At 37.7% G+C, this 12,380-nt stretch overlaps 1 protein-coding gene across 4 annotated transcripts in view; it reads left to right on the forward strand.

Annotated features, from left to right (window-relative positions):
- NMNAT3 (nicotinamide nucleotide adenylyltransferase 3) overlaps positions 1-12,380 on the forward strand; it is a 31,050-nt gene that overhangs the window by 5,328 nt on the left and 13,342 nt on the right. Inside the window, exons 2-3 of one of the 4 annotated variants that reach the window (XM_048954388.1) lie at positions 6,556-6,589; positions 8,295-8,429. The exons of 1 other annotated variant lie outside the window; for it this stretch is intronic. In XM_048954388.1, the coding sequence (XP_048810345.1) occupies positions 8,315-8,429 (115 nt within the window). In that variant the 5' untranslated portion in view covers positions 6,556-6,589; positions 8,295-8,314. Of the gene's footprint in view, positions 1-6,555; positions 6,590-8,294; positions 8,430-12,380 lie in introns of those variants that run through there. 2 more of the 4 variants (XM_048954389.1, XM_048954390.1) reach the window with 2 other exon arrangements.

Below are 12,380 nucleotides of genomic sequence, written 5' to 3' on the forward strand. Positions count from 1 at the left end.
TGTGAAAAACTTTGGGGAAGCCCAGAGGTGTCCGAGGGGCACTGAGAGCACAAGGTGACAGTCCTGTCAAAGGCAAACTGGAACTATTTGAGGTTCTGCCTTTTAAAGTACTTTAATGAGATGAATCACATAATTGCAGTGATGATTTCTAAGGTCTTATTTTATAAGATGCTTGAGCACCAACTTGCAGCATTTGGCAGGGCAGACTGGAGCAGCTGGGGGAAGCTGCCTGCCCCGCGGCTGCAGGGTGCTGCTGCCCTGAGGCTGCCAGATCTCCAGAGCGACTTCGCAGCCTGATGTTTCCCTGTATTGGTTTACTGTAATGCATTACTGAAGAAGCTGCAGAAGCCTTGCTTTCCACCAAGCATTCTGCGTTTTTCTTACTACTAAGATATAAAAACTAAGAAACTAGCCATTAGGCTTATAGAGCATTATGCAGATCTCAAAAGCCCTAAGAAATGCCATAATGTCAGACTAGTGGTCTGTCCAGCCCAGTGGATCCAGAATGCCAATTCTTTCTTTGGTTACATACCAAATGAAAGATGAAATATTCTCAGGAGCGAGCAAAGCATTTTTGAGTGATAACAAATCACATGCTTTTGTCTATTCGGTTTAAACTCTCTGACTGTAAAAGGTGAAGCAAGTAGAAATTCTAAATTGATTAACTAATAGAAATATAAAGACAAGAAGCCATGTGAAATCCTGTGCCTAGGAACCATTTACTGAAACAGCTTCATTGCCATGCCAAATCCTCGGTGTTACTAGGCAAATTCATATGTTACTGTAAGAAATGTATGTAATGCTTTTCATTCAAATGGCTTAAGAATTTGATAGCTTTTTGATCCTGCATTTTGCTGGAGAAGTTACTGCTTGCATAAAGCAGAAGGAAAGATGGTGAGTATTTGAAAATTAAGCCTATCCTCTGTTTAAGCACAAGAATGCCATACACCACTAAAGACAATATTTTGTGTGCTTTGGGTCCTTTTCATGGACATGTGAAGGGGGAAGAAAAGATGATTTCTGTCAAGTTGCGTATGCTGTTGCTCTGGTGAATCCTGCAGCAAGCTTGGAGTTGCTTAGTTTTGGGGGTTTCTTTGAAGCTGATTTAGAAATGGAGATGAGGCTTTCATTTTTGCACAACTCTAATATGGAGATTGAAAGGGAAAACTTCATCTTTTGGATAATGCTGAATATGATCAAAAATCATGTATTCCACCACATAATTTCTTAATGATTCTTCAATGAAAGTCAAAGAAATGCAATACACCAGAGTCACTGGAATTTAACAATTATGTGATCTATCATGTGGCCCTGAAAAAGCCATTTTAGAGGATTAGAGTGTCATATTAAACTGTGAATAATATTTATAGCCACCTTGTAAAATTATTCTTGGCTGGGGTGAGTAACTTTCTGATAAGCAAACAAAACACCACCCTATTTTATACATTTTTTCATTTTTTCTCTTACCCAGATATTTATGTTATCATCATTATTAAAGTGGAAAGGGTGGATGTGTAGGTATATATGTCACTGCTACAGAGGACTGCTTTCAGCAAAAGTACATCTTGGGAGCATAGAGAATGGACTAACTTCTGTTATAGCAATGGCTCCCAACTAGTAACAGCACAAGAAAAATCTCAGGTACCTGATCATATTTTTAAGGGTTATTTGTGTAATATGGTCTGCTGTGATTTTAGTTACCTGGTAAAATGTACTTCTTTCTCATTTTGAGAATGTCTTACAACCATAACATCCTTAGCGTCACCTACTGTAACTCAGCTGGGCTCAGTGCAGCTACATAAATTTATACGAGATAACGATGTGACCCCATGAAAGAAAGGATACGAGCAGCTTTGAACTTGTTCAAATCTAAATTTTATATAAATTAGTCTAGATTTGCCCTCACAGGAGGAGATAACACTTTCATCCTGTGCTGAAATTCAGTTTCTTTCTGCTCTTTACAGAAATCTTACCTCAAGGGTGAGCCCGCCTCACAGTGTGCACGTATCAGTGTCTTTTCCTCCAGTTTACTAATTTAACAGCTCATGAATCAGACTGCTCTGCTCAGCACTCCATTGTGCTTCTGATAATTAATCAGATATGGCTCTAATTAATGACTTTCAGCAGAATTTAACTGTGGTCATCTGTAACGTCATCTATTATTGATGTACTTAGGAACATAAGCAATAGAATAAGAACTTGCAGAAGTTTTTTAATGAGAATTGGAATTTTTTTCCATCATATAATCTATTGCATTGCGTAAGTGAGGGTTCCTCATTTGAAGCTATCTGCCCTTTTATGTATAACTGCATGGTGTGCCATATTGTTGAAAGTTTTCTACACTGCAGGCAGTACCATAGCAACTACCATGTAGAAAGAAGGCATCAGTTTGGCCAAGGCTACTGGGACATGTTCTCAGGGCGGAGCGTGTGCAGCCCTGAATCAGAAGAGCTCACCAGGAGCCAGACAGCTGCCGCAGGAAATGCGAACCTGTTAATTGTCTTCTTTGAGCCTTATTCTTTGAGTCATCCGTTTGGTCATTAAAAGCAAAACCTTCGCGCTGTCTCGCCAAAGCTGTGCTTTTTTTTTGTTTCCATTATTTTTGACTTTTGAAGACAGCAAAGGTGACAAAAGCTGTGTAATGTTTCACTAATCAGAAATACGACAAAAGGCAGCGTCTGTCATGTCAGGAGGGAAGCTGAAATGGCGGGAGATGCATTTATAAAATTTATTCATTCTTTGCAAAAATCAAGTGTAGTGGTTTCTTAAAACAAGAATTGGTTTAAAAAAACTAAACAGACTCAAAAAAAAACATAGCATACTACTTCTGCTTGATTAAATGTGATGTTAAATGACCTGTTCTCAAGCATTCTATTAAATGTTTCAAAATTCTTGAAAACAGAAGATGAGATCTTGCTGCAGAGTAGCATAGACAATTATAAACATGTTTTATCAGTAAAAATTTTAAAAAATGCTTGTGCAGCTCAGTCTTATATCTATTTCTTTAGCAGACGTTTTTCACTAATGCTTTGTAAATACAGAATTCTGAAATACAGGACAGTGGAAGGGTTGTTTTTGTGTGGGTTGTTTTTTTTTTATTTTTTAGGGGATTTCAGGTGCTTGGACTCTGGTTTAGTGTTTTGAGGCACACACAGACATGGTGCTAAAGCGGCAAGCACTTGAGTAGCAAAGCTGACTGCTGAAACCTTGCTGGTTTTAAGCAAAGTGGCAGCAAGTCATTGATCGCATGAAGGCAGTCCAAAAGCACAAGTGTTATTATGGTGGAAGGTTACAAATGTGAGCTATCTCTGTGATTGTCTGCCCCTTTTCTCAACAAAATGAAGACTTGAAACTGGTCTGCCCAGTACTGAGTACCCAACCAATATAGAAAGTTACCACATAGTTAGCTATTTCTGCTTTTGGAATATGGGACTTTGGAAGTTATAGCAAATAGAGACTGTGGGAGGCTTAACTCTTAAAATCCAAGCATTTAAAAAGAAATAAACAAAAATTATTAATATTAGCAAGAGGGAGATCTTAATTTTTTTTAATAATGAACTTGATGTAGGAACAATGCTGCCTTGTAAACTCAATAATAGAACGCTAGAAAGAAAATGATGTGAAACAAAGTAGTTGTTTTTGGAAGATTTGCTACAATTCCTCTTCTGGAGCCTGTGCTTAATCAATGTCTAAATGTAGTAGGGAAGCACACAGCTGTCCTGGATCAGACAGGAAAGTCAAGGCCTAAAATGGCACGTGCACAACAATGTCTTGTTCCTTGTAATGCATAAGGTACGTTTATTTAAAGTAGGGGCAATACCAGTACTAGAATTTGTTCAGAATAAGTACTACCTGATCTTTTCTGAGTTTGTTGTATAACTGAGGTTTGTTGTGGTTGGTGCTTTTTTTTTTTTTTTTTTTTTTTTTTCTTCCTCCTATATTCACTTCAGTTTCTGGGGATGTAGAGCATTGTGATGCAGGAATGATTGTAAGTACAAAAGTGATTCCTTTGTTCAAATAGTCATCCTCAGAGGATTCCTGAGATTATTTTTGTAATGATTATGGGGCATTTAACTTGTACACAGAAGCAATAATTTATCACTGATCTAATAATTAATATGAGGATGAGGCACAAAGTAGGTATCTACAAATAAGGTCACTTTAATTTTGGTATGCATGAAGCTAGGGACAGCCTCTGGAACAGTTCAATTCTATTTCCTTTTTCACAGTTACAGAAGTGGAAGAGCAGAAACGAAGACCTGACTTCTACAAGTGCTGAATAATTGTTCTTTCTGCTGATTTATAGTACCACGACATTGAAGCACTCCTAAAGTTTAGTTATCAAGATCCCTAAGAGAAAACTTGCTTTCTTGGTTGCAATCCAATTTGATGTGGTACATTCTGTCCTTTCCTCCCTTTCCAATCTACAGATATTATGTGTTTTCCATGTTCCTTTTTTTCTGTTAGAAAGCAAGGTACATACTTGACCTAATTAGTATTTATTTCATCAGAATTACCACAGAAGTAGAACAACTGAATTATCCATGTACTTTCTCAAAAGTATTTCATGTTTCAGCTAGGCTTGGGCGCTACAATAAGAGCAAACACTTATGAGCAACCATGTTTTGCAGGGCACAACTAATGGAAGATGCATTATGTAGGGACAATTGCTGGAGAACAAATTAATGAATGATTAATTATTTAACTAGGTACATCAGTGATATGACAGCTGGGCTGCTTTTTGCAAACACGTACAGCAACTAATAGGTATAAATCAGTTTTTGCATACTGAAATTGACACAGGTTTTTACTGCTGCTACTAAACACTGTTTTTCAGTCTGAAGGCAAGGGAAGACAATTTATCCAAGTACTCAGCAGTAGTTTAATTAATTACTTTCATAAAAACAAATATTTTTTCCCCTGGCACAATATGCACACTGAAGAAACACCTGGTGACAGCACAATCACCTACTTGTTTGTGGTTTGTATTCAGCTGAGGAAGTCAGTCAATGGGTGTAGGGGAGCTGTTAGGTCATGGCCTGAACTGATGATTGAGCACCTGGTGAAGGGAGTGGCTGGCCAAGGAAGCACAGGTGCAAACAACTTACCTGTGCTTCCCATGTGACTGGAAATTCCATGGATCCCAGATCCACCCCTTCCTGGGCTCATTTAAGGGCTAGCCTGGAGGGAGAGTGTTTCCTGTATGGAGATCTCTTCTTGAGGAGTGCTCTGTAGCCAGAGGTCCTCATCACCAGTTATGTGAGTCAACCTTTTTTCAACGTATGATTATTGGTAGTCCTCATGATAATGTCTGGTATTGTAATTAACTTGGTGGAAGTAGTTTTGTTGTATTCTAGACTTTCAATATTTTTCATTGGCAACCTATGAAATACGTGTGACTTTAACGTTTGGAGGTGTTTGTAATGCTAGGGATACAGAGGTGTTCTCCCGCTTAATGTAACTGCTACTGCGTTATAGGGCGTAAACTGGTTAGGAGCATATTGTAATGTTTAATTTTTCTTCTACGTTTAATTTTTTTTCTAGGAATTAAGCTAAAAAAAATCTATGGATTGGTTTGTTTGTTCCTATGTATTTTTGTATGTGTATGTTCTTGTTCACTTGAGAGATGCTTCAATTACTTTAAATGCTTAGTAAATTAATATGCTACTCGTGCTTTATCTAATTCTTGTGAATGGTAATGGTGATTTTTCACTAGGCAAATGTTGCATTGCTGCTGGGTTCTCACCATGGAAGGTTCCAAGGCATGCACTAATGGGGGTTAGCTCTGTTACTATAAAATCCACCTTTGCCCTGTTTTATGTTGGGAGGGGTCAGCTTGTCTCAACACTGAATCTGGACTGTTTTCTGAGCAATGAGTTGATTTAGATTGTTTTTATCTGCTTTTGTATAAGATGCTTTAGGTTCACTAGTCTGTAGCTAATAGATACCTGTCTGTAGGGAGAAACCTCATTTACTTTTGGCATGAGGCGTACATTACCAGCTACAAAGAAGCCAGAGAACATACTGGCGATTCTATGAACAAGAATAAGTAGCAGAATGGGGGAGTTGTGTAACTTCTGTTCTCCTTCTTAATGGTATACTCTATTTATGGTTGCGTAGGGAGCTGATATCTTAAAACAGACTCGGACACGATCTTCAAAATACAGGAGTGTTCACTCCAGCTGGAATTCCTTTCCAGACATCCTTTTTTTCCCTCAGTCTAACAGAAGAGAGGTACCCAGAACATTTTCTTGGGAATTCAGCTTTTCAGCCTTTACAGCTTGGGATGATCCATACCTGATAGTGTTCTAAGCCCAGGTTTACTTATTTTGAATTGGCAACCCAGGAAAGAGCAGCTGAACCTGAAAGGTTTCTTTGAGATCTTAAAAGCTACACTGTACCTGCTGAGTAAGTGAGGATATACTGCATAGGGGTACTGGGAATAACAGCGTTGTCTTTTTGATTATTATTTGTACTTCTGTTTCCATATAAATATATTTTGGAATACCTCTTAGCTTATTTTCTGTTTGATCTTTTTTTTTTTTTTTTAAATAGGAGCTGAAATCCAACAATTGAAGGTATCTTTCAGGTGAGAAAAAAGTGTATAGAATAAAGAGCTGCTTTGAAAGCAAACAAAAAAAAATACATCTTTCAGTTTATAACTTTCAACATGGCGAAGGAAAGCAGTGCAGAGGAAGCATAAACTACATGTCAGCCAAACAGGAAAGAACGCTTAAAAATTTTTTCAACTTATTTTTCAGTCAATCAGGTATCTTTCTTCCTTGAAACAGGTTAAAAAAACCAAGTCATTCATAATAAAATTATGGTAGATTTACTGAATTGCTGGCACTGAGCAAAGAGCACTTTTGAGTTTGGTTTCAGTTTCCTTTTGAATAAGGAACCTGTAAAGACTGCAGGCAGCCTTTGTGCATGACTTAGTGCCTCGACAGGGTTAGTAAACCAAGGAAGAGGGACGCAGAGCTGCACAATGTGCTTCCTACAGCTACTGCAATTGCAGGCCATCACACTGCTGTTAGTTTCTAATGGCTCTCCAGCTGTGGTCTTCTTGCCTATGGGGTATATCTTCAGAATTATAGGAGATATGAGAAATGAGTAAGAAGGGGATGGGGGAAAACTTAATGTGCACTTAGTACTAGATAAGGAAATCTTAGCACATGCTTCAAGTAGTTTTCTCTACGAAAAACATTTCTAACTGCTAACACGTCAAGTGTGAAAATATTAAAAACTGTTGATCTGTACCTGGAATGCAGTCCTAGTCTGCAGATTTAAATACTAAAATAAATTCTATAAATCATCTGATAGAATTTGTAGCTATGAAGCTTCAGTGTGGCTTTCTTTCAACCACTGTTTTCAAATTATAAGATTAAAAAAAGGGGGGAAAAATAAGGGAATACAAGGACTTGGAATAGTGCTGTCGGATATGTATGCTAAGCTCAAATGTGAGGAAATGAGAGCACACCTAAAAATCATAATTGCAGATATGTATGAGGACATAACCATTGGAATCATTTCTGTAAATAGAACTAAGCAAGTAGTGCTAAGCAGAGTGACTAAAATTGATTTCTACTGCTTTGGTATTGAGATGACTGAAGTTGGCTAGAATGTATAAAGATTATTTTCAGTTCAAGCATTTCTCCCCACCCATTCTCCATATCCATAGATTTTTAGTGTCCCCTGTATAACAGTTATAGCTTCTGTTCCCTATCATTGAGCTGTCACTTGTCTGCCTTCCAATGAAGAAACCATACAGGCAGCTGCTAATGAAGTATGTGCGGGCTGGCTGTCTGCCTACCTCTGAGGAAGCCAGACCTGTAGGTTTGGTGTTGCATGTGGGTTTTTGCCATATGTTGCACCGGTCCCAACTTATTTTTAAAATAAAAATTAAAAATTTTCTTTTGACAGGCCCACAGGTTTTAAAGTTATTAATAGGAAGCTGACAGAGGGACAGTATGAGGAGTTGTTTCTTGACAAAAACAGGTTAAAAATGAAGTCAAAACCTCACGGTTCTTCATAATAATAATACATGAATTTCTAGAAATAGTTTCTAGCTATTTCTGTATATAGAGAATAAAATTTTAATTAGTGTGAAAGAAACCTACGTTTTTGAGTTAATTTCTTTGTGTTGTGATGACACAGCAAACTGAACATTTGATACTTTACCAGTGTGTCAAGAGTACACGATTCTGAAAAGAGACCTGCTTTTGTTGTGAGGAATGATGGGAACACTGTACTTAGTCAAGTTTGTCTTTTACTTTATACTGTTTTTTCTTTAGGGTGAAGTTTCAGTATCTTCATGTCAATGAAGAGCAGGATACCTCTCATTCTTCTAGCTTGTGGCTCCTTTAACCCCATCACAAATATGCATATGCGTTTATTTGAGCTGGCTAGAGATCACCTGCATCAAACAGGTCGGTAAGGGGTTGTTATGAGCACATGGTGTTTTGCTGTGGAGGGGAAGACACTTCTAGTGCTTGGTATAGCTAAGATGTAAATCTACAGTTAGCTTAATTTTCATTTCTTTATTGATGATTCAATGTGAAACGTTTGGGGCATATTTTATATTGAAATTGTAGCACTGAATTTAAAGAGGCATGAACGCCCATACAACTGAACTGTAAGTTTTATCAGCAGTTTTAGAATCATATGGGATAGACAATTTTGTGGAAGATTTTAATAGCTTTGAAACTGGAAATAAACATTTTTTATTTCATCTTTATGTGATGTCAAAGAAGTTTTGACAACTGGGTGAAACTGGAGAATTGAAAAGTTAATTATTCATTATCCATCCTCTCTAAAACAACTTATTTCCTGTGGCAAAATAATGTCTTTAGGAATGAGATAAGAAAAGTTAGATTTCAGATGACTAGCCAGTTTCAGCAACAAAGGAGAAAAGTGGGTAACACCAGGAACTTAGCAAAAATGAGAAAAGCTATGGAGCGGTGTTTTGCTCTGTGCTTGGTAACATCTTTATTGCTGATACTTTTATCTTCCTTCTGACTGCTGAAGCATATGCATCTGAAATTGATTTGAAGCGAATCATGCTTATTGGAACCTGACAGAGTTTCCTAGGAAGTTGGTGCAATAGGAACCTGAGAAAGGTGGTGGGAAAGATGACTTGGGGAACTACAGGCTTGTTGGCCTCATTGCTGTATCAGGGAAAATCCAGGAGGTCCTTCTGGAAGCTGTATTAAGGTACGTGGAAGACAGGAGGGTGATGCAAGACAACCAGAGGCATGTCCTGTCTGACCTATGAAGGAGCCTTCTAGGATGGCACAACTTCATCAGTGGGCAAAGGAAGAGCCACTGATATAATCTATCTCGATTTCAGTAAGGGCTTTCACACAAAGCCCTTTAGACTCTGAATTAGAAAGATATGAATGAGTGTTCAGTGGATGAGAAACTGGCTGTGAGATCATACTCATTGTAATGGCTTAATGTTTGCATGGAGAGTAATAATGAGTGGCGTCCCTAAGGTCTGCAGTGAGACCAATACTCTTTAATACCTGCATCAGCAGTGTTGACAGTGGGATCGAGTGCAGCTTCAGCAAGTTTGTGGATGACAGTAAGCTGTGTGATGTGGTCCAAATTCAGTGAACTCTAAGTAGTATTTTGAGGTCTTGAAATAAAATGCTTATTTTAAGTGTGATGTACAGCATTTGTTCAAGGACTGATCATTGTACATCCCCAGGCAGAGTAACTGAAGTCTCAGTGTTTGAGAGCAGCTGTCCAACTGTAGGGGTGAATGTGCATCTTCAGGCCCTGTTGTTCACACAGCCAGGTGGATATGATATATGTTTCTCTAGTTACTCCTGTGGCATCTGTCACTACGATCTTTGCACACCTCATCTATTTCAGTGAATGCATCTTTAAGCACTTTGAAGTGGTGAAGGTAAAGCCATCCATCCTATGAAGAGCTATCATAAAAGATTGTCTGTTATTGTTCTGATGTATTTGTTGTTTACTTTGACTTTCAGTGCAATGACAGCTAAATTGCTTACCCCTTTGATTTTCCTTCTGTTGAATTCTCCTCTTAGAAGGTTACTGAACAAAGTAAAAAGTCTTGCTATTTTCTTTCCTTTTTTTCATGCTTGGCAATATCTACATACATGTGAAGGGAAGGTAAGCATAGGAGTGTATCCTTTTGATGTTTATCTGTAAACAGTTTTGAAAAAGTCTTATATGGGGTTTCTTGTATCTAGTTATTTGATGCTTTCTTTTCATCTTCCTGTGCTTCATGGCATCAGAACAAAGATGTTAGACATCCCTCCCCAGTTAATTATAATCTATAAATAAAGCTAATATTGTGATTTTAATGGGAAAATTAGAAAGCTTTTTATTGTGTTTTCCTGATGTTAATAGTCAGAGTTCTGGGAGGGTAATTGCTATCTCTTGTGGTTTTAAGGAAAACCATTACTATTACTTCGATACAGAATTGTATTATGTGATTTTAATGTGTGTGTACTCACAGAAGATAGATTAAAGAAATTAAACAATCCAATTAATCATATTCTGAAATGTAAATGTCTGGTTTTTAGTAAAGAAATTCAAGCTTTAATGTAAGGTATTTTTGCATTTTTAGATGGCTTCAATGTGCGACTAATTATTTTCAGCACTTGATACTAAGTTTTAACATCACTCTACTGCATTTTGAAATAGCTGCTGTTTTTGTCACAAAGCAGGCCTTAATCAGTGATTTGCTTAATGTATTTGATGTTATGTAAATACTGTGGTAAAATTCAAACTGCTTATCAGACTCATTTTGTTCTTAGATATGTGGGTAATGTAGGCCTAATGAAGTAGAGAAAATGCTTATTTCCTGGGCCAACCTTCAGAACTCTGTACCAAAAATGTGCAGTCCTGCATCATGCAATTGTTCATGCTACTTCTGATCAGTCTCCATTGATGTCTTAATGGACTGGAAGAATCCCCTTACTAGAGAAAACTAAGAATGGTTAACCTCAGTCCAAGGGAATTTACAGTACAAATAATCATGCCATTAAGTTCATACAAGCTATTGTAAACTGTCTTAAGTAGACTTGAGTAGAATGACTTAGGATGTTCTGCTGGGTGAGACATTTTTTAAGTTGGTTGAATCTGAATGTGTGGTTTTTCTGAGCTTTTCTGCTTCATGCAGCTGCTCTATCTTCCAGGCATACCTACATACCTCTGTGACCAAGAGCATTGAGGTTGAATTCTCTTCACACTGGTGGACCAGTCTGTTGTCAGTCTTGAGTTCAGTGCTGTTAAGGAAACTGGGCAGACTGCAGGGGGGAGTTGGAAGAAAAGCCAAGCCCAGAGAGTTTGGTTTGGCTTATGTTTAGATAAGTAATGAGTGAAAATCTGTTAGCTTAAGAATAGGCTGAGATCTGTATGGTCTTTAACATCTATGTATGCAGAAAGTGAAAATGTATCTATTTCCTGGTTTTGAGTTGTTAAAACAATATCACAAACACTAACAGCAAACCTGTTCTTTTCCTATTATAAAGTGTAAACAGAATAAGGAGTTTCATTGCAGCCTAGAGATGAGATTAATAATAGTCCATGATAATTTTATGTAGGCCTACATCAGTGAAATTTGTAAAGTTTTGCAGTTTTGAGAGGGATCTTAAAATAAATGATTCATCTGCTGTTTTCAGTCATATGAAAGCATAAAATCTTACACACAGTAAAGTTAGCATGAATTCCTTGTGACTATATGTTGGTACTGCCTGTTTATAGCGGTGTCCTGTAAATCTGAAGTCTTACCCTGAAGACTTGGGCAGTTAATGTGATGTAACTAATGAGACTGGCTAAATGGATTGGTCTGATTCTTAGCTGTAGAAAAGCAAGAGGCTAAATTTTGCAGGAAGTATGCAGCAGGGAATGAAATTTACAAAAGCTGTTAATGCTAAAACAGTGCTGCCTTTAGTAGCGTTTTGGGAGAGGAATGAGATAAAGCAATGCTGTAAGACTGACCTGTTGCAGCCTGCTCTGGAGGTGACAAAAGGAAGAAGAGTAGTGGGGTCATTCCTGCTATTGAGTAGGATAACACCATGGAGCTGTAGAGCTTCCTAGCTTGTCATGGATTTTTTTTGTATGATGCTGAGAGGAAGATGGGTGATGACATTGTTTCATAGTCCATCTTCAAAAAACATTTACCCTTATCTATTTAGTAGAGAAACTCTAGCCATGTAAAACCCTGTTAAAAGAGAAGATAAAATTTCTAACAGTAAAACTGTGCGTGGGGAACAATAAGTTTGCTTAAATACAATAATGGAAACACCAGGAGTCCTTTAAAGCTCAGAAGGCAAATGCGTACAGCATAATTATCTGAAGCCTTCATGCGCTCCTACTTTAAACTGTCAGTGAAACATGTATGT

This window comes from Lagopus muta, chromosome 9 (genome assembly GCF_023343835.1).
Source record: "Lagopus muta isolate bLagMut1 chromosome 9, bLagMut1 primary, whole genome shotgun sequence".
In the NCBI taxonomy this organism is placed as follows: Eukaryota; Metazoa; Chordata; class Aves; order Galliformes; family Phasianidae; genus Lagopus; species Lagopus muta.